The sequence below is a fragment of the Colias philodice genome, chromosome 6 (assembly GCF_061535455.1).
Source record: "Colias philodice isolate Cphi_HAF_F1 chromosome 6, ilColPhil1 Martin Lab GWU primary, whole genome shotgun sequence".
NCBI classification, from domain to species: Eukaryota; Metazoa; Arthropoda; class Insecta; order Lepidoptera; family Pieridae; genus Colias; species Colias philodice.
In genome coordinates, this window is record NC_143091.1 from 13,088,010 (window position 1) to 13,110,323 (window position 22,314).

The 22,314-nt window shown below is 32.8% G+C and overlaps 1 protein-coding gene across 1 annotated transcript in view; it reads right to left on the reverse strand.

Annotated features, from left to right (window-relative positions):
* Positions 1 to 22,314, reverse strand: part of Dscam3 (Down syndrome cell adhesion molecule 3) — a 109,663-nt gene that overhangs the window by 41,462 nt on the left and 45,887 nt on the right. The window contains exons 4-6 of the mRNA XM_089696855.1: positions 17,737 to 17,895; positions 16,518 to 16,667; positions 16,147 to 16,267 (exon numbers count right to left, since the gene is read on the reverse strand). Of these exons, the coding sequence (XP_089552981.1) occupies positions 16,147 to 16,267; positions 16,518 to 16,667; positions 17,737 to 17,895 (430 nt within the window). The remainder of the gene's footprint in view (positions 1 to 16,146; positions 16,268 to 16,517; positions 16,668 to 17,736; positions 17,896 to 22,314) is intronic.

Here is a 22,314-nt window from a genome sequence, read left to right on the forward strand (position 1 = left end):
GTTTTTGATTGACTAGTCAATGTTATGATATAATATACTTTTTTTGTTTATTATTCACATCAAAAACAGGAAAGTGTGGAGTATCCCTTCATATATTCGAATGAATATTATAATAAACTAGCGGACCGCCCCGGCTTCGCCCGTGGTACATGTTTACGTTTTCTCTACATAAGAACCATCCTCGTACTTCAAGGAATATAATAAAAAAAGAATTATCGAAATCGGTTCAGCCGTTCTCGAGTTATGCGCTTACCAACACATTTTGCGATTCATTTTTATATATACGAAGAAGATTACATTACGACTTACGAGTAGCCGAAGGTCGAAAATGGTACAGTCAAGTGAAAGATTCCCAGTGACATCCTACACACCGCACACGATACTTTTTTTCTATTCTTTCCAATACCTAAAATAAATATAAGTTCATTAGAAATGGAATCAGACCTATCCAAGATTCATGGCTTGATTTTGTTATCAACGTAAATTACACATATAATAATAATTTATCTGAGTAGTATAGATTATAGTCGATGAATGTCTATTGAAACATAAATCGCCAGGAAAGTTATGAGTAGAATAACATCAAAATTACCTCATATATTTCTAAGCGTCGTAATAGTTTTCCAACAGTGTCGAAATGCTATTTAATAGAAGAATTTAATAGCTTTCACATAAATTCTTGTTAAGAGGAGCCATACATCATGGTGTTAGCGCAGTCGCTAGTTGGTCTCTTGGCACCGATTCTTCTGCGAGAAGCCAATAACTTTGAGATAATATAATCTTCAGTTATTCGTGGTGGAGGCATTGATGCGATAAGGTGGCTTCAATAAAGAGTTTTACATAATATCTTAAGTTATCTGTTATAATTAACCTGATTAAAAAAATTGTGTTAGTTTTCTTATCTAACCAACAATTAATTACATGAATTATACTTTGCGTAAAGATAATAAATAATAAATACAAATAATAAATTGGTACAGGCTATTTTTACGCGAAAATTTTTATGTAAATGAATCGACTTGAAGCTTATGTTTATGATAAGACAGCTCCCGATACCGGTAATATATTTAATTCATTGCAAACTTTACTATACTTTCTCTGCACAAGACATTGCTTTGTCTACGCTGTGCTACGTTATGCTACGATATGCTACGGTGTGCTACGATAGGCTACAGCCTACGAAATCCTCTAACCTCATAACGCTCGCATGCATCAAGCTCATCTATTTGTCTAGTGTATGCACTTAGTAATTGCAACACCTAGCAGATTAGTTGGTTTAATGTTTGTACTGTATCTCGGTAGGCACATTCTATAATGTATACAAAGAAAAGTGGTACGAAACCCGCAAAAACGTGTTGCTTGTGTCAGATTTTGTATCGATATGTGTACGTCATGTAACATGCTTTATTATATTTTGGATACTAAGTAGTGTGATTGATAGGAAAAACATAACAAACAAATGAAAACAAACAAATATGTATTATACAACAACAATTAACAAATATGTATTGTGGCCTCATGTAGCTTTCCTAGGGCCGGTTTGTATGAACACCACATGATCGCTCAATAGATGTTATCGACAAGTTAACTAAGTGTCCAAAACAATTCAATTCTGCAATTGTATCGATTCTATTTTTATATCAAAATTGTCTCCAATACAGTCAAGTGCAGGAGTTCAATCACAGTTGGGTTAAGTAAAACTTTATGACATGATATGCAGTAAATTCGAAACAGTCGCATGTATCGTAAACTTTGAGTGTCTGTGTGCTCGCGTGATATGGCTTTGTGGTGCAAGTAATAAGCTGTTTATTATTATAAAGAGCAAGGTTTTTATTAGAGATGTTTTTTGTACGAAAGATAAATTGTTTTTTGATTGCTTCATGAAATCTGGAAATATGTTTTATGATATACTAGCGGTCCGCCCCGGCTTCGCCCGTGGTACATATTTCACAATAAAAGGTAGCTTATGTCCTTTCTCAGGTATCAAAATATCTCCATACCAAATTTCATGCAAATTGGTTCAGTATTTTAGGCGTGATTGAGTAACAGACAGACAGAGTTACTTTCGCATTTATAATATATAGGGATAACTACTATTCTAATTATACTGTACGTTTGTATGAGTAGATGGTTGGTTATGTCGTACAGTTTAATTTGTCTGACTAAAATTTGGCACAGAGATGGACAATAACCTGAAATAGCATTCTGATTGCATTGTTATTCGGATTCGAGTTACCCGAACGAATCATGGACTAAACCTGAACAAAATAACAGACGAATGCTATCGTAATATATAATATTTTATTATTAACAATACACGTCGATATAATATTTAGGAATTAAAATATAAAACATAAGAAATTGATACGGATGTTGAGTTTCATAGTTTATATTTTTATTCAAACAGAAGAAAGAAAAACATTATACGCAAAGTATTCCTATAATTTGATAATTCAAAACTGTACGCTATCTTTTATGCTTTAAAAAATAACAAACAACCGAAGGGCTCAAATAAATCGACCCATTCTATAACTTGGACAAATTCTTCGCTCACTGTTAAACTCAGAACTAAACACGTTAAAGTAAACTTCTGTACTTGTGTTTAAATGCAGTTTAACGGTTGATTTCCTCCACCCTTACCTTTATTGCTAAAGTTTCTCGTATATTATTGTATCGGGTAAAGAAATATGCATATGAGTTCAGTTTCTTTTACTTGTTACCAAATATTATAATTTATATGGAATGTTTGTAAATGTTTCAGTATACATAATAGAGGTATTATACAGGGTGGAAGGTTAAGATGGGGCATGAAGGGCAGGTACCTTAACCGTTGTAGCTACATGAAAACGTTCTTAGGAGACTATCCTTAAATTCTTGAGAAATTTTAATCTGCATTCACAGATTTAAAAAAAAATGTACGGTCAGCAAGGAAATCGGCAGTTTTCAAAAAAAATTTTTTTGATGCCAATCGATCCAGTTTCTCATGGGGATCAAAACACTCTAAAAGACCAACTGAGGTATGAGTACTAGAAAAGTCAGAAATCGCGAAAAACTATTTTCACACATTCACTAAGAAAATAAGTGATTCAACAAAAGATGCGCTAATAGAAAACTCATAAAATCATTATCTCTACTAAATTTGCCCCGTAACCATCTGCAAAATGCAACTCTGCGTGCATAGTCTCCAGATTGCAATGCTTGGACTAATCGCCCATGGCGGTAGCATTTGTAGCCGTATTTCTCATTTATTTCGTACTCATACCTCAGTTGGTCTTTTAGAGTGTTTTGATCCCCATGAGAAACTGGATCGATTGGCATCAAAAAAAATTTTTTTGAAAACTGCCGATTTCCTTGCTGACCGTACATTTTTTTTTAAATCTGTGAATGCAGATTAAAATTTCTCAAGAATTTAAGGATAGTCTCCTAAGAACGTTTTCATGTAGCTACAACGGTTAAGGTACCTGCCCTTCATGCCCCATCTTAACCTTCCACCCTGTATAGTATTAATTTATTCAATTCAAAGTTTATTTTACAGATTATTTAATTATAGTTACGAAACTACCCCAGTATCAAAACATAATCTGACAACAACAACTTTTAAATCCAACTTTTAGAAACATTTAAATCTCGTATTTGCTTCTCCATAACATCATCAATCTTTTTCAAACGCGCGCGTGTTGGATCGTTCGTATTGTATCCAAGAATATTGGAAGACGAATGAGAAGCGGATCTAACGATAGTTTCCAACTTCGCAGATCCCACAGCTATGTTGTTTATCATTTGTATGTTTTGGAAATGCTAGATTTACCTGTTACGACTTCCGCAATGCGATTTTGGATTTCTGTAATCTGTGTATTTTCCACTACGAAGCAATAATAGCCATTATTTATTACTTTTCAGTGAAACTTGGTTTTATTTAGAGAAATAGGACTTGTCATTAGTTTTGATTTAATTTATGCGTGATTACCTTTTTTTATTATCTTAGATGGATACTAAAAGATCATTCATCTAATTGTTAAATTTAGCTCTACTAGCTTCTCTTTTATAGCTCTCTAAACTCTCTCTAAAAATTCATATTGATAAATCAAAGTTCTAAACTACATTATAGAATAAAATACTGTTAGTTACTGTTAAAAAGTCATGCTGGACGCGCAAAAAAATCTCGCCTCGTTTCAACAAACAGAAAATGCGAAAAAATACGATAGCAATATTTTTAATTACCCGTTGAAATCAACACTAATAAGTTATAAGCTATGAAGCGTTCGGCCCCATTCACGGTTCAACATTAACGTGCTTTGAATGGTTCATGAAAAAACTAAAACATCTAGTTTCGTGAATGGAACTGAATCGTCATTAAGTGTCGGACTTCGCACTAAGTATTCATTAAAATTTAATTTTACGAATTTTGTGGGATTTGATGAAGGTTTTAGATTAGAAAGCTTAGGGTTGTTGAATGAGCAAGGCCAGCGGTCGCTGTAGTCTTTACTGACAGGTTTTTTTTAGAAAAGTGCTTGCTATGTTTAGATGACATAATATATTATATTAAGTAAAAAGTAACACATCGAATTTTAAGGATATAAAATTAATAATATGCAGGAGGCCATTTTAACCTGCCTACAATATCAAATTCTGAACAATGAAAGTTCTATCACAGATTGCTAAATAGTTACCTACTAGCTCTATCGTTGTATGTCACGTAGTAACATTATGTAAATATAACGTTAACCAATTACTTTTTATGTAGAACATTAATATTATTACTCGTACATATTCTACGAACATTAAAATACACCGAAAATAGCAAGTTTTCGGAAAAAAATATAATCCCATATTCGATGATTCACACAAATTAGTTTTTAGCCAGAATTCGGGGAATTTTATACGTTTATGATATCGTTTGCGTTTGTTCTCTGAACTGTGTAATTGGAAATTGACTCTTATTGATGTATTATTTTGTAAAATATTTTTTTCGATGATATGAGACACAATTAATGTTATGATAGAGTTTCACTACGTCATATATTCTGTATGTGGAAACTTTCCTAGATAAATGACCTGGGCCCGTAGACAAAGTAACAATTAAAAAACGATAACGAAGTTAGAAAAGGAAAAATGTATGGCATTGACATTAGATAGACCACGTGATCTAACGCGGCGTATGTCAATCCCATACATTTTTGCCTTTTCTAACTTCGTTATCGTTTTTTAATTGTTACTTTGTCTAAGGCCCCTGATTTGTATTGATTCGTTAAAAATATTAGCAACCGTTACTTAAATGTAGAGTATAGGTACTCAATGTAAAACTCTATATTGTCTCTATACTGTAATCGACTGATCAGTCGAAATTAGAGGCAAGAGAACGTTATTATTTTCAAAGTAATTGTATATACCTTTGCCTTTAAATTTATTATTGTCCTTTTCTTATAATAAGCTGCCTAAGACTAAATGTGATAAATAATTAGATTAATTAACTTTCTTTTTTAATATTTGCACACCCAATCGATGGGTAGAATGTATTAGCCACATAATATTGTAATTAAAACATCTATAATGTGTAACTACATTCTTGCAAATAAATATAATTTGAATTTGCATTCAAATATAACCACAAATAAACACATGATCACATACTATTTGCACAAACCAAACCAGAATCAAAATAATATAATCCACGGCACTATATAGTCCTTAAAAATTATATTGTGTGTGAAGTACCATCGAATAATCGATAACATTCGATTGAACAAGCCCTCGTGTGGAGAGTGCAGCCACTATACCGTATTTCAATTTTGATTTATATTTACACTATAAGGACAATTTTCTTGGAACATATTGAATATTAGTTTCATGTGTTGGGGTTAGAAATATAATAATTATGTAAAAATATAACTCAATATTTTTATTAAAATATTGTTTACTCAACGTCACAGAGGTAAAAGTAACTAGGTTTATTCTTCTTCATGTTTCCTGTCTTTTTGTTCAACTTATCTAATGTACAATACATATTATGAATAAATGTAATGCAATCTTGACTATATGTTTAACATAACATCTCCTTTCTTGGCTTTAATCGACGTTAAACTACAATACCCTGCAAAATGTAAAGCACGATTACAGGCGACCAGACTCAATAACTCAACAATACTGCTCAGAATCAATTTACCCAGAATTTGGTCACGGTTCTATCCGAGTATCGGAGTAACTTGACGAATCGAACTCAAGGGAGCTCTCGCCAACTTTACAATATACACGAAATTTGAGTTGGCACACTTAGGTACACTAACGAGAAAATAGTCGACGGATAATACATAGTACAATGTGATATGAATACAAATAATACAGTGTATTATGATCTACGTATGCAAATGAATGCTAGGACAAAATTGCTGCAGCATAAAGTACGAATTTAAATACATAACATGGAACTTTAATAATATGAAATAAACGAAAAAGACAGCATAATATATTACATTTATAGCTTAATATTTTGTCTGATCGATGATTCGATTGTATACATTAGATTTTGTCAAAAGATGATGAATTATGGACGAAGTCGTAGGTGTTAGTTAAATTATGTAACTTAATATGATTATTATAATAGACTGTCACAATAATTGGATAAGTTTATCACCTTTCATGCCCTTTAGTTAAGCGGGGTGAAGGAAATCAGGAAGCAACCTTAGAAATGCGTTATTTATGAAATATATTGAATATCAGATATCTTATAGTTAACCCCCTCCATTTCAAATATAATTAACGAACTTAATATAATACGTACATATTTACTGATTTAATTAATATCAATAGATAATTACTGATAGGTACTTTATTATTTTTATCAATATTAACGATTACACGGCTGCAATTTATTACACTAACTTTACTGATTCAAACTTATTCATAGCTGAAGGAGGCTTATTATATTATTACCAATTATCGAAGTTTTATTGAAGGAAAAGAAAAAAGTTTGTTTTATAGTTGTTAGTTAGACGGAAACGTACACGTAGGACCTACATACGTCACAAACATGCTACATAGCTAAAACAAGTACATCAATCATCATGAATTATAATAATAGGCACGTTGTTAAAAGGTATATTTTACACAAAGTTCAACGTTTAAATCGATAATGAATTTTGAAACTCTTTTACTGAAATTTTGATCGAATCCTAACCTTTCATCACACAGTCAAGATAACAATTACTATTGCACCATCAATAGTCCCTGACGTTGACATTTTAAGTCCACTAGTGCTGACCTAATTCATCTAAAAAATATTACGCAAAACAAACCCGTATTTTTGATCTCAAAGCACACTCTATAAGCTAGGGTAATCTGAATTAGTCCGACCGCAGAGTTCCGTTTCCAAAACTTTGGTATGTACTGGGTGAAGGATGATTGGATTACCTGCGACCCTGCTAGAATTAACTATATTCAGCCAACACTTTGAGAACTGTGCATTAAAATTACGCCATTTTTGAATGTGCTTTTAGTGAAAATATATTCGCTTGAACGCGATATTTCCGGATATTATTTTATGATGTACTAGCTGTATATTGTTACAGTTAAATGTATACAGCATACAGTACTATAATACTGTTTTCTTTATCAATTAGCATATACTCAAATACAAACATTTACTTATTCAGCAAGACTTCTTTTAGCTTTGAATCGTCAAAGTACTTATAAATTATTTATCACCTGTTCGCAGAGCAGTTCCTACAGAAAGAAGCCGACAAGAAAATCTGTATTTATTATTTTAAAATCATATACATTTTTCATATAAAATATTAATGATGCCAGAGAACTTTTCAGTGGTTCTTAAGTGTCTTAATAATATTATTTGTACGATTTTAAGATAGACGATCTCGTAAATAGTTGTTCATTTAGTAGTCTGACGATAAAATAAAACATATATTTGTTAAAAGCACTACATTAAACATATTATTATTGTAGAACAGAAAATAAGTGTCTATTGCCACACGTTTTTAGAACAAAGTGATATACCTACTACGGCACTAAGATTTTATTCCATCGTTTGGTCGCCCTAATTAACCTGTAGACCTCATATAAGTGAATTTTATGATCCACTAGGAAAATAAAGCATTCCAAATCTATACTAGGACACCTAATACCATCAAAGTAAAGTTGATCCAACTAAAGACCTATAAAATCTAGTACTTTTTCAAACCTACATCCCAAAGACAGCCACAAAACAGTGACAAAGAACTGAAAATATCCGTAGAATTTCCAGTTTGTTCACAAATTCCTCTTGTGTATTGCGAGAGGGACAAAACAGTGAAATATAACCGAATGTGCAGCCCCGTTGCATAAATTATTGGCTTCGATACGAATATGGGACCGTTCCTGCTGTCGTAGATAGTTCTCTATGATATAACTGTGTATGTGTTGTATTGGCCACCTCCTGGGTATAGTGGTTAGCATATACATATTATATTATAGCCCTGGGACAGGTTCGGTCAGAGAGATGAACACCTATTTGTTCGTAAAGATATACTATTGAAGCAGAAAAGAGAACATTTATGTAAATATAATAATGACGGTCAAGATCAACGATATTAATTTAATGAAGGGAATCATAAATACGAACATGAGCTTCGTTTAAATACCTCTAACTTCATAATAAATTACACAAAACTGTATATTATATATATTTTCTGCATAACATAATTATGTTAGAACGCTGAGCAATATACCTCCATACATCTTAGCAGTAAAACTTAATTAGAGACGATCATTTAGATGATATACCTCACAAACTATAAATAACATATCGGCCGACTTCAGCAACTATAAATATATCGATTTCAATTTGACTTAATAATTCACAAGGCTTAATTACCAGAGAAGAGTTCAGCTCAACTTGCCGACCCAAGGAACAGCACAGGAGGTCTTATAGCAGTATTTATTCCAGTTGGAGAAAGTGATGGCGCTAGACAACTTATATAGATCTGTCATTTTTCCACACTGGAAATAATACTGCTTTAAGATCATAGTATTACAGCTATAAAGGTTATCTGTGACACTATAGTTTACAGTCGCTCCATTAACGCTAATGGGCGACGCTTAATTACGTGTTAAACTTTTAGTATTGCGTTTACGACGCGCTGTCACGATCCTTTTTAGAACTGAGAACCATATTTTGTTATGAGCTGTTGGATATTGAAGGTTATAGCGGAGAGAATGGATAATGTGCCAGTAATTTTTAACAAAGGTATGCCATTGGTTTAATTCAATACCTTTGTTCAGAGATGAGAGAATGAGCTTTTCTAAAACCGTTAAATAAACAAAAACAAATTGTAATCAATTAGGTAACTTATTATTATCATGTTTCATAATGTAGATTCACATGTTTGTGTAATATACATATGTGAAACTTTAACATCATAACAATTTCCCCAAAAAATCTGAAAAAATAAACAATTGAAAATCTCTCAATCGTCATAATTGTTTTATACATTTCCCAGTAAAACAAACAGCGAAGTGGCTTATGTTTTCCACTGTGTACTTATCAGTTAATTCAGAGTGCTCGTATCAAAACAATAACGTGATCGAGTTACCGAATCTCAATGTAGACCGGACTCTCAGTGGAGTTTCGTTTGCAAAAATACCGGACCTAAATCTGACTTCTGATATATATTGTATAGATCCCAGACATCCTATAGACAGATGTTGCCAACCAGTTTTGTGGTCCCCCTCTCCCCACAACGGTAATTAAATATGGCATACAAAGAAAAAAATAAAAATTTCCAAAACATGCCGCGTGGGGTATCAAATGAAAGAGCTTATTGAGTAGATCACGAATATATAGCATACTATAACATTTCTTACACTTTCTCTAAGATTTTTTAGAAAATTTACGAAAATGGTCCATTTTTGAGTTAACTTTAAACCACTATAGATTGAAAACTCATGAATATATTTTTTAAATTATTATTTTAAATAATTAACAATAGTCCATTGTTTACGATTCAATAGTTCGTACAGTGAAATAGTTGCATGGGGGAGTGGGGGGAGCATTCAAAGATGGCGAGTATATTTTCAAGTTTAGAAGAGGCTGATGAAGTTAAGAGGCTGATTCAAGAATGTTCTGCCATATTTTTCATTCTGTCAAACACAACGACAGTGCAGAGATAATTATTCTAAGCCCTGACACCGATATTTTTATATTAGGCCTTTATTTCTGGCATAAACTTGAAAATATACTCGCCATCTTTGAATGCTTCCCCCACTCCCCCATGCAACTATTTCACTGTACGAACTATTGAATCGTCAACAATGGACTATTGTTAATTATTTAAAATAATAATTTAAAAAATATATTCATGAGTTTTCAATCTATAGTGGTTTAAAGTTAACTCAAAAATGGACCATTTTCGTAAATTTTCTAAAAAATCTTAGAGAAAGTGTAAGAAATGTTATAGTATGCTATATATTCGTGATCTACTCAATAAGCTCTTTCATTTGATACCCCACGCGGCATGTTTTGGAAATGTTTATTTTTTTCTTTGTATGCCATATTTAATTACCGGGGTGCGGGGAAGGGGACCACAAAACTGGTTGGCAACATCTGTTTATAGGATGTCTGGGATCTATACAATATATATCAGAAGTCAGATTTAGGTCCGCTATTTATGCAAACGAACATCTCCTTGGAGCCTGCTCTAATGTTGACAACGCCACTTTATTTGCGAAAGCTCAGCGCTCCTGGGGAGATATACTTTATTGAATAACAGTCTAATAAGGTTATTAAATAATCGTTTCATCTTACAACCAACCCTACCAACCTCACCAGTCTAATAAAATGAGACTAGACATTTCTGTCTTAAAAAATTGGTTGTCTGCAGTCTGTAAAGTCGGTTTACTGACGATAGTTGAACGTGACAACGTCCGATTGTGTTTCTTTGTCGCTCGTTCCGCGCTCTCGCTTGCACTTCAAACCTAACGGAACGTCTCAGAGCGAGGTAACGCCGCATGAGTCATGTTTTTTCGTGCGTGCAGCCGGCTCTATCGAATCGTCTAAAAGACGTTATCACGTCAAAATGATGTTTCTTTTAAACTTATACAACTTGTAAAGTATAACAACTATACCTAGAATTGTATTTGAATGTTGTTAAGCACAGTAATCTTTAATTGTACATCTATCGAATCAAATGAAAGGTATCAACCAATAATCCCATAGTAGGAAATGACCGGTACGGTAAAGGGTATTTGACCCGAGGTTGCGGTGTCGCTGGATCACAGGCTCAACGTCTGATACCGAAGCCCTTGTTTGCTTAAGGACTTAACGGGTATTCCTCACACCATACGACACGACCATCGGGTCGTGTTACGTGTATATGTTGTGAGGTGAGGTTTTTGTACAACTGTGCTATTTCGCTATTTGATTGATGTTTAAATGTTTTCTGTTTCATCAATACAATAGAAAAATTGAGATTTCATAATCAAAATATATTGGACCAATCTTGGAGGCTTAATATCACTACATAGTATAAAACAAAGTCGCTTTCTCTGCCCCTATGTCCCTTTGTATGCTTAAATCTTTAAAACTACGCAACGGATTTCGATGCGGTTTTTTTAATAGATAGAGTGATTCAAGAGGAAGGTTTAAGTATATAATTTATTAGGTTTTAGACAAAGCGGGCGAAGCCGCGGGCGTTAAACTAGTTTTATATAAATCACGACTTGCAGACAAACAGTAAATTTGAAAAAGTTCAATTTAATGAATTTACTTAAATAGTGGAGCTTTTTATTCTGTAATATTTATAATTAAAGTAATTTTACAATAAACAACACTGTTTTAATATACAACATTTCAATGTTGTATATTTATCTGTTAATTAAGAATACAATATTATGTTTATTTTATACACCAGGTGTAAAGAGCCTCAAACTCAATATTTAATGAATGAGGTAAAACCGAAGTTCATCGTCTCTTTTCCTCTTGGATAAATTTTCTCTAAAGGTAGTTTATTGTTTTGCTTCTGATAAAACAGAACACGTAACTTTATATTCAAACACGTGTAAATTTCTACGCATTAAGGATTGATTTGGCCTGATAATAGCTAAAAATGGCATATATTTAACATACACGATTTAAAATGCTTGTGCTCTATACTAGACCTCTACATTTCACATCGATTTCATTAAAATTGTATAATAACATAGTTATCATATTTTCGGTAATACGTATGATATGCTTCTTAAAACTTTAAGAGCTATAATAAAATATCTGGCGACAAAGTTCCCCTTTTTAATTTATTTTCATAAAAACTTATAACGACTCCTTTGTGATAAATTTCTTGATAAAGGTCGATGACTCCTCGAAGCTTAAATCTTTTGGGAATACTTCTGTACACAAAAAAAAACCTCTACTGCTATAACAAACAAAAAAGTTTTTGAAGGTAGATGTAGGTGTGATATTTCTTACGCAAATACGCGTCATCTTAAGAAAATTTGGCATAATAAAAAATAAAAAAAACTAGTTTAATACCATCCAAGGAAAGAGCTCCAGTCATGCATATATCGTTAAACCTAAACCTTTCAAAGCATAATATTATACAGTACCTACCACTTTAACAACATATTTAGACAACTAGTAGATTGGAAGATTAATTACATTAGTGTTGAGTCTTTTGAGCTCTCCTTACAGCAGATAGACTGTTATACACAAGACATATATATATATATATATATATATATATATATATATATATATTTACATCATACAATCTTTTTGGCGTCATGCACGTTGTGCATCATTACGACGTCCACCAGTTCCCCTTGCTTTTTTTAACATGTTTTAATGAATATTGCTTAGTTTTTCGATAGCCAGCTCCGTGGGGTACGTCATTTTCGGATAATTTAATTTTTCGCGATATTCTTCTTGCGTTCGTGCCGCAACATTTTTGAGCCCCGAATCATGGTCATAAATTATAGGCGTCCTGGATATATTGATCGTGATTTACCTATCGCATCGACTATCTAGCATCCTCATAGCATGACCGGCATTTGTGAGTGCGATGTTGCCAGATTTCGGTTTACTATCTCTTTCTTTTATTAACGCTTGTCTTTTCATTTATATACCAATTTCGTAAGATCTATACATATACGGATGCACATTATTTTTTTTATCATTTATTATTAATTATTATCTATCTACACATATTAGTAACAATGGATTTTGATAAAGTTTAGTACCCAAAGAGTTTATAATACGATAAAGAAAATTAAGCTCCTGTCTGTAATTTTTACATGAAAAATCACAGGTAGTTGCTAAAATAACAAGCATATAATTATGTACATGTTTATCTAGTCTATTTTTTATAAATTTAAGACAATTAGGTAGGCAATAACTTCATTTGTGGGTCAATATAAATATAGGTATGATAAAATCGGGATTGTATCCTACCATGGCCTGAACCAATATTATAATATATGGACGTCAAATATTATATACGGACGTCCAATATCTATATACGGACGTCCAATATCTATATACGGACGCCTAATAGCTATATACGGACGTTCAATAACCTGGCTACTTTAATTGTAAAAATACGGCACTATTTTTTTTCTTTTTATAATCGATAGGCAAACGTTTGACCACAATCAGACCTGATGGAAAGCGGCAATGTGGTCTACTTGGGTGCACGTCTGCCTAGGAGGAGCCTATTCACCCTAGCTTTGAGGAGGTCCAGGTTGTATTGCTCAGGAAAAATAGTTGTAGGGAGTGAATAATTCCATTGTTTGGCTGTTTTAATTATGAAAGAAGTCTCGAAGCGACGAGTTCGAATGTTAGGGATATCCACAATGAAAGGATGAAACCCCTCGGCATGCCTCGAACTACGATTGAGGAATAATTTACTATTTGAGGCAGTACTGTTTGGCTACAAGCTACTGTATGATGGAAATACTATTACCAATCGTGTTGCATCACTTGCACCATATTGGATTATTCCCATTTGTCCCCACAGATTTCCCCGGGATCAATGGGAATTATTGGCATTTAGTAGGAAGAAATATTTTTAGAGAGAAGAAGAGAGATTTTGAGAATATCCCACTAGATTTGAATTGAACATTCGTATATAGCAATTGGACGTCCGTATATATAGCTATTGAGCGTCCGTATATAGCTATTGGCCGTCCGTATAAAGCTATTTTGCGTCCGTTCAATATAAACATATTATCATGTTGCTATTTTAACTGAAAGTTACGTTCGTGGTCTTTTCGCTTTAAATCTTATGGCTTATAAAGAATTTCACCCACGATAAACATTACTGTTCCGCTACCATCGCTTAAATTTCCTCCAATTTGGTTACATTTTTCATTACTGCTCCACTCCTATTAGCGTGATATTATATAGCTTATAGACTACCTCAATAAATGAGCTATCCAACACTGAAAGAATCAAATCAATCAAATCGTACTAGTAGTTCCGGAGATTAGCGCGTTCAACCAAACAAACGAACTCTTCTGCCCCGTAGGTGATAGCTTGATAATATGTAGCCTATAGCCTGACCTGACCTCTTAGTAATATTCATGCAAAATTTCAAGTAAATCCATGCAGTAGTTTTTGAGTTTATGCCGGACGTACATACAGATAAACAGACAAAAATTCTAAAAACTATATTTTTGGCTTCTATATCGATTGTAGATCACGCCTCAAGTATTCTTTAAAAAAAATTCAATAACTGCACGTAATTTTTTTTTGTATTTTCACCGACTTTTTAAAAGTTTTTAAATAAACTCGGGCTCCTAATGATACGCAACGCGTACACCTCCTACGGCGAATATATTGTTATAATTGCAGTCAGTGGTAAATATTATGATTGTGATCTATCGGTGCGAACGAGCTGGCAACGTCGCAGTTGTGGACGCCAAATACGCGGAGTCGGAGTCAGGAAATCTCCGAGTTATACGACTGTAAATATACGCGCGACAGCAGCGCCTCATCTGCGCTAAGATTTTTTCTCGAACTTTTTAATATATTATTGCAGCCATTTAAGCGATATTTTGGCATCTATCGATATTTGTCCTACGGTTTGTCAGGACCAATAGGACGTGAATGCCACTGGCTATCAAAGTGGCGTCCAGTATTCGGACGCCAAAAGCAGGTGGACGCCAGTTTAAATGCATTTTTGTCTTCAGAGGACGGCTGTTTGTTTGAGGGATAAATATATATATATATATATATATATATATATATATATATATATATATATATATATTTATATTTATTTTTATTATTGGTATTCCTTTTTATTGGCGTATTGTTTTGTTAAAGTTAATTATAAATATTGTAATACAAATAGCTGTAAGGAATCTATGTATGTAAAAAATAAAATAAATAAATAATATTTTTACTATCACTGTTTTTTATTCATACTCACATACAAAACAGGTTATGCATGTAAAACTCAATCAAAACATAAACATTGACTCTGAAACTGTGCAATATATTCTATATTTTCTCGGGAAACGACGCACGTGTTCCAGTTTAAGTTCGCACGTGTCTATGAAAAACAAGAAGCAAAGCGCTTCAGAACAACCGGACACCTCGCTCAAAGCAAGGATGTCTTGTGTATAACAGTCTATCTGCTGTAAGGAGAGCTCAAAAGACTCAACACTAATGTAATTAATCTTCCAATCTACTAGTTGTTAAAAGTTTTACAAAGTGAAACTTTGCAATTGTCAGCCGGCATCTTGCGAAGGGTTAATTATAGTCTTTGTTTTTCTTAACCCTGCAGACTTCTACGCTGTGATAACAAAGAAAAACGAAGCTTTAAGTTTTATAAGTTAGAACTTTATATTAAGTCTTGTAATGAAAATTCTACGCAATTTTGTAATAAAAAAACAATTTAGCCTGACAACGTTTACCTAATAGTATTTAAAATCTTGTGTTATATTACACGTAGGTAATATTGATTTATACTGTAGATTTATCATTTTGAATATACACACAGATGATTCCAATTCTAGTAGTTTCACTTCTGACACGTGTGCTCGGTACACACGCTCTTCTTTGTATTACTTTCTTTCTTCTCCATTTTGTTGTACCTTATTTCGTATTGTGTTTTGTACCTTGTTTCTGAAATAAATGTTAATTCTATTCTCTATACTCACGTGACAGTAGCCGGCGGGTTGGCATGTACAAGGCACGGCAGCCACACATCCGCGCCGCGCCGCACGCTCGCCTCCCATGCGCCGTGCAGTAGCGCGCGTGGCGCGGACGGCATGCTCATCGCTGTAAAAGTAATAATTGATACCGTTTTCCGTAGAAGGGTTACAAAAAATCGCTTACATTATGTACATAGTACGTAGTGCGTAGGTATTTTGGTATTGAATAGAGAAATAAGATGATTTTCAGTTACACAAATACTAATCACATATTACTTAAATTTTAGCATTAAAAAAACATTCAATTTATAATTCGATAAACTCTCCTAGCAATACTCCAATAAACCAAAGATTTTTTTCATATTCCAGATACTTACGCGAAACATCTATACTGACAGGAATGCTCCTCCGGCGCTCCCCCGTGAGGGAGTCCAGTACAGAGCAGGAATACTGCGCCCTGGAGTCGTCAGCTCGCACCGAGCGGATGACCAGCTTCCAGCCCTCGTCCACCACCAGCGCTGGACCAGCTGGAAGTAAGTTCTATTGAAACAGAGGCAGAGAGCAATTGCCTCGCTTAGTTCTGTATAATAGCGTATTATTTACTAAAAATTTTGTCCACTTTCAACATTTATACGACAAGGTGTTTCATAAGCTAAATAAAATAAATTTGTGAAAACAGTTAATTAAGAAATATAAAAGCAAAACTGTTATGTCAATTAACGAACACAAGAAAAAAGAACACAAAAATGAAAAGCGATTGTGCTTCTGAATATAAAGTAAATTATAAACGTTTGTATTGTATTTATTTAAATAATTGTATACACGAAAAACTTGTTTTTGCGCAGTCTGCGTCATCCCGCGGGAAATTATTTTAATTCGGGGAACAAATTTAATAACAACGTTCAATCAATCTGCATAGACCAAATAAATTGTTCAAATTAACAAAGTATACAAACAGCGAAATGGGGTTTAAAAGTATGCTTTTCTTTCAACAAAGTAATTCCCCAAAAATTACTAAATAATTTAATATAGAATCTCTCAAGTTGAAGCATCATAATTTTATCACATTTCAATTTTGAAGATCAATCTTTTTTAAAGATAAATATTTTAGCTATAAATAAACAAATGCGTAGGCACGTATCATAAAACAACAGTAAGTTACAGGCATGTTGGCATCTCTGACAGGGTCATATTTATTTATAGACCCATTGTTATTCATTTTGCAGATTATATTATTTAATTTAAATTTAATTAATATAGGGAATTACAAATTCATAAGTCAATATCAAGAGTTATTTTTAAATACATGTAATTCTTAATTTAATTTTTGTTAGTTTGTAACACTGAGCTACGAAACCGATTTTGTGAATTCTATTAAAACAATTTATACTGCCGCGGCCGCATCTATTATTTAAGTACCCATTTGATAAGTTATTTTTTTACAGCTCACGTTAACTTCATTACTACCAGAAGAACATGTACACGTCTTTATCTAGTGAAATATAATTTAATGTTATAAATTAGCGTGTGTACTGTATCTGGTATATCTGGTAAAATATAATTTAATGTTATTAATTATTATTAGCTATGTCTTACACATCTGATCACCCGCAGAGACCACGCTATCGTCTCTATACCACGCGGCTACCGTGGCGTGGTCTCGCACCGCGGAGGGCGCGGCGCAGGTCACCACGGCTGGACCTCCCACCTCCGCAGGCGTGGACGTCGCGTGGACCTGCCAGTCTTGCCATACCACTGGGGAAGAATAAAATAATTTAGAGATTGATATCAAGGTTTATAATAGACTAGCAATGCCCTGCGGTTTCACCCGCATAGATAGCGATATCGTTACAGTGAAAAGTCTACTATATAGGTCGGACTATAGGTTTAATTTTTAATCACATGAAAATCACCTTTACCCCGTCCCGTGGGGCCGTGGGTTATGTCGGATTCCTACCGACCAAAACCCCACTGTGTTCCGTCAAGACGCATATTGGTAGAATTCCTCCGTGACCCCCGCACTACGGCCTGCTCGAACAGTATACCTACTATTTTCTGTAGATTGACACTTTTAAAAATTCGTTATATCTTTTGAATGGAATATCCAATTCTTTTCATTTAAAAAGTATTTTGCTGGTATTGAAACAGTCTATAATAAAACATTATTTAATGGGATAAGGATTAATATATGTGTATGGATAACATGGTTTGATTACTGTCGGCACTTTTATTTACTTTGAAAACGTAAAAAAGTTGTTGTAGTAACATAACTACTGAAGATGGACATATGGTATCGCGGACTTTCTTGTAGATATTGATCCATTCTATAATACCGTAGAACATTTTTTTGTTCTATCTTCAATAGATTCCGCAGCGCACGCGATGACAGAAGTTTTATTGAGGATTTTTTTACACCTTGGGTTACATTATTGCATTTTTGGTAAGGATCTCTAATTTTTTTGAAAATGCAATATAGCCTATGTTGCTCAGTAAAGATGCAGCTTTCTAATGGTGAAAGAATTTTTGAAATCGGTCCAGTAGTTTTTGCGTGAAAACCATACATACATACATACATACTTACATACATACTTACAAACTTTTCCTCTTTATAATATTAGTATAGATCAATTTGACTAAATTTAAATTTGAAGAAATGAAATATTCTATCGCCAAAAAGAGGAGATATTTTCATACTATTAAATGTACCAAAAATATGCTTTTTAACATTGAATTCGAATATTTTTTGATAATTAAATATGCTGCACATTTGAACGGCAAAAATCAAAACGAAAGCGCGTACTTTTAAAGAGTAACAATTAAAAAGAACTTAAAGCTTGAACCATTTTAACGACTTACACTGTGTTATTTTTTAGTCTAAAAATTTTGAAGAGATAGCTGTAACGCATCCACGCTATAAATATTTTTACAGGAACATCTCTAAGAGCCGTAACTCATGTGCCACGTATGATATTCCATAAATATTTTATGTTCGCCAAAACACAGACCCGTAAACCTCTTAGCTAAGACCTTGTTTAATATTCTGAGCTCAGTCCCAAATCCGACTATATACCGGTATATGAATACACCACGTAGTGGGAAATAAAACAAATATATTACCTGTACCTTCACCACGTTACAAATCTTACAAATGTTTAGATTACATTTGTTGTAATTTAAACGTAAGTTATAAAAGAGAATAAGAAACCAGTTTCTTATATTGGTATTATTAGATATTTATAGTTTATTTATTTCCAAGTTTAAGGGCCTGTTTCACAGCTCTCTGATATATTATCTTTTTTATCATTCAGTGAAAAGGTCACATCTTTAAATAAACGTCACAATATCACGCGTCATATTAATTATTTAATGGTGTTATTGCTATAAATAATTTTACACCTACGCTTTCAAGATCATCATATTATTACAGTTCAGTAAAGGTCAAGTTATGAGACGTTGTAGTGGGCAGACACCTTAATCCTTTATCAAACTTTATCGTATTTTCACTTTAACAAAGTTCTCGTGTCCTTTTCCAAGATTCCAGTATATATCAAATTTCTATAAATAAGAATTGTGTAGGCTTCAAAAATACTCAGGCAGTTAAAAATTATTTGTAATTCGAAACTTCAATCGAATTAAAACAAAATTCTAGCATTTTAAGCATAAATTAGGTCTAAGTGGGAATTTTATTTAGGAATATTAATACGATTATTTAATAATCTAATTAATTAAATTTTTTAGCTCCCATATTGAAATGTAACATACCCTTTTAACACTTAGATACTTTTAATAAATTTACCTCACTCACTTATGAAGCCAATTAACACCGATTTTATGAAAGTAATGTAATAAATATTACCGCGCGTAACCCAATTTATATTTAAGGATTAATTTACTTTCGTTTCATACATGGCTCTACCTTTAGTGCTTTTATATTTCGTAATATTCCCCAGCAATACAAAGTAGAAATAAATTCCTACAGAGGACTTGCAAGACTATTGTATAGAAAAATATATTTAAAAACAGATTGTCAATTAAATACAACAAGCAAAGTTACTCAGTCATCCAAATGAATTCAAGCATTCAAAAGATTGTCCAAGATTACACTAATTCCACGAACTAACTCACAAAGGTCCCGTTAACTTTGCTCAGTAATTCAGCTCTTTTCATTAAAGAAAATAGTTTTTTCTGATAATTGAAAGCGCCAATTCAAAGCGTTATAAAAGTTGCCGGTTCACTTTTTAATCAACCGAGAATCGCGGCTTGTACTTAAAGTTTTTCACTGAGGAAATTAAATTTAAATATTGGTAGAAGTTAGAAAGGAATTAATTTTATTCTATTAGTTACGCTTCTTTAATATTGCTGTTCATTCAACAAACAAAATATAAAAGAAAAACAATCAAGACTTATTTATACGTACAAATACATTGTTTCTCACTACACTGTCATGCTTACGTTAAACACATAGTGAACTTTAATTCCAAGAATTTACTTCATTTCAAGAAGGAGGTTGTATACGACTCTACAAAGAAGTACTTAGCCCATAAAAAACTCCAATCTTTCATCCCGCGGCATATTTAAAACGCTTTTTTATCGTAACATGAATATACGAATAAAATATAGGTATCCATCAAATTTTCATTCCTTGAAAGCTACGCAAAGACTGATATCTCAATTAAGGTTCGTCGACGAGCGTGCCGGTGCCCTCGCAGCCTTTGAAGTATCAATATAATCAGACCCTGATAAAGTCCACGTAATTCGGATAACAGCCAAGTTTCATAAGAGTCGAATTTTAATGCGAACTCGTTAAGAATGTTGAAAACATACTGGTTAATATTTCGAAGAATATCGTGGCTACAGGTGTTTTTAACAGAGATTGGGTAGGCGTGTAATTATTTTCTAAGGTGGAAAGCAGAATGCAAAGAGAGTGGACGTTTTTATGTTTAATGAGATACATAAAATGTAATACTTAATTTTAATTTACGTTCGATGAATGTGTGTGTAAAGGTAATAGAAAATCGGTGTGAAACGCAAATTGGGTTCTTTTGCGTATTCGTGCATAATTTTTGTTCGTGTATTTTCGTTTTTAAAATTAATTCAAAGTTAAGTTTTAAATAACCGAAGTGACCTTACCTCGGGTCGTGTTTAAATTTGAAACTCAACGATTCAATTAAAGTTGCCTCGTTTAGGCCTTTTTGAATATTTATATGGCAAATAATATTTTTAATAGTTTTAAATTTTGACAATTTGACCTCAATGTTATGAAAACAGATGCAGGTTATATAATTGTATTTGTATTAATGAAATTCAAACAAGTTCATAATTATCTATGAATTATTTCTTGTTTAATTCATAAATGTTTGAATGAACAGATGGAGATTATAACATCACACACATTTTATTACTAAAACCTTAAACTTATTTAAGAACAAATAAAAATGTGCATAAGCTCCCATATTATTATTTATTTTTTTTATAATATAATGTTTTTTATATAATTATCAAATTATATAATCAAATTGGGTTGGATTTCAATTAAATTTATTTAACGTCCCTTGGCATCAAATTTCATTATTGACTGATACATTTATCACAATTTCATCACAATATTTCAATTCTCGGACGTTATTATTTTTAGTTGTTAGGGAAGAAGGTATTTAAAGTACCTTAGAGTAACAGGAAAATCATTTGAGGAAATCGTATCTTATATACCTACCTTTATTTCAATTCAGAAAGTAACAAGCGTGAGACGAGTTGATCTAATGTAATGTGTTATCTTGGTGTTATCATAATAGAAATGAATTTTAAATGATACATATATAACACATAAGGTAGTAGGTGTTTTTCAATTATTATGTGCCATGTGGTTTAAAATATTAAACAATGAACACTTTTTAACTCTTGTTCTAACTTATATCTTTTCTATTATTTAGTAAAATGCCGTTTTTTCTTATTTACAATAAAACGATTTAATTCCATAAATATCCCTATGTATCCTCCTAAGCTTTCTCTGTAATTCCTCAATTCCCCTTTATTTCCAATATAATATATAATTATATACTACGCGTGTAACTCAAAATGTTATTCCTGCTCAAAAATGAGCAGTCCGCGGCGCCACCAACCAGAACAATTTAATTGGATCACAGGCAAGCACAGTTCAAATGTTTTCCAGTCCCT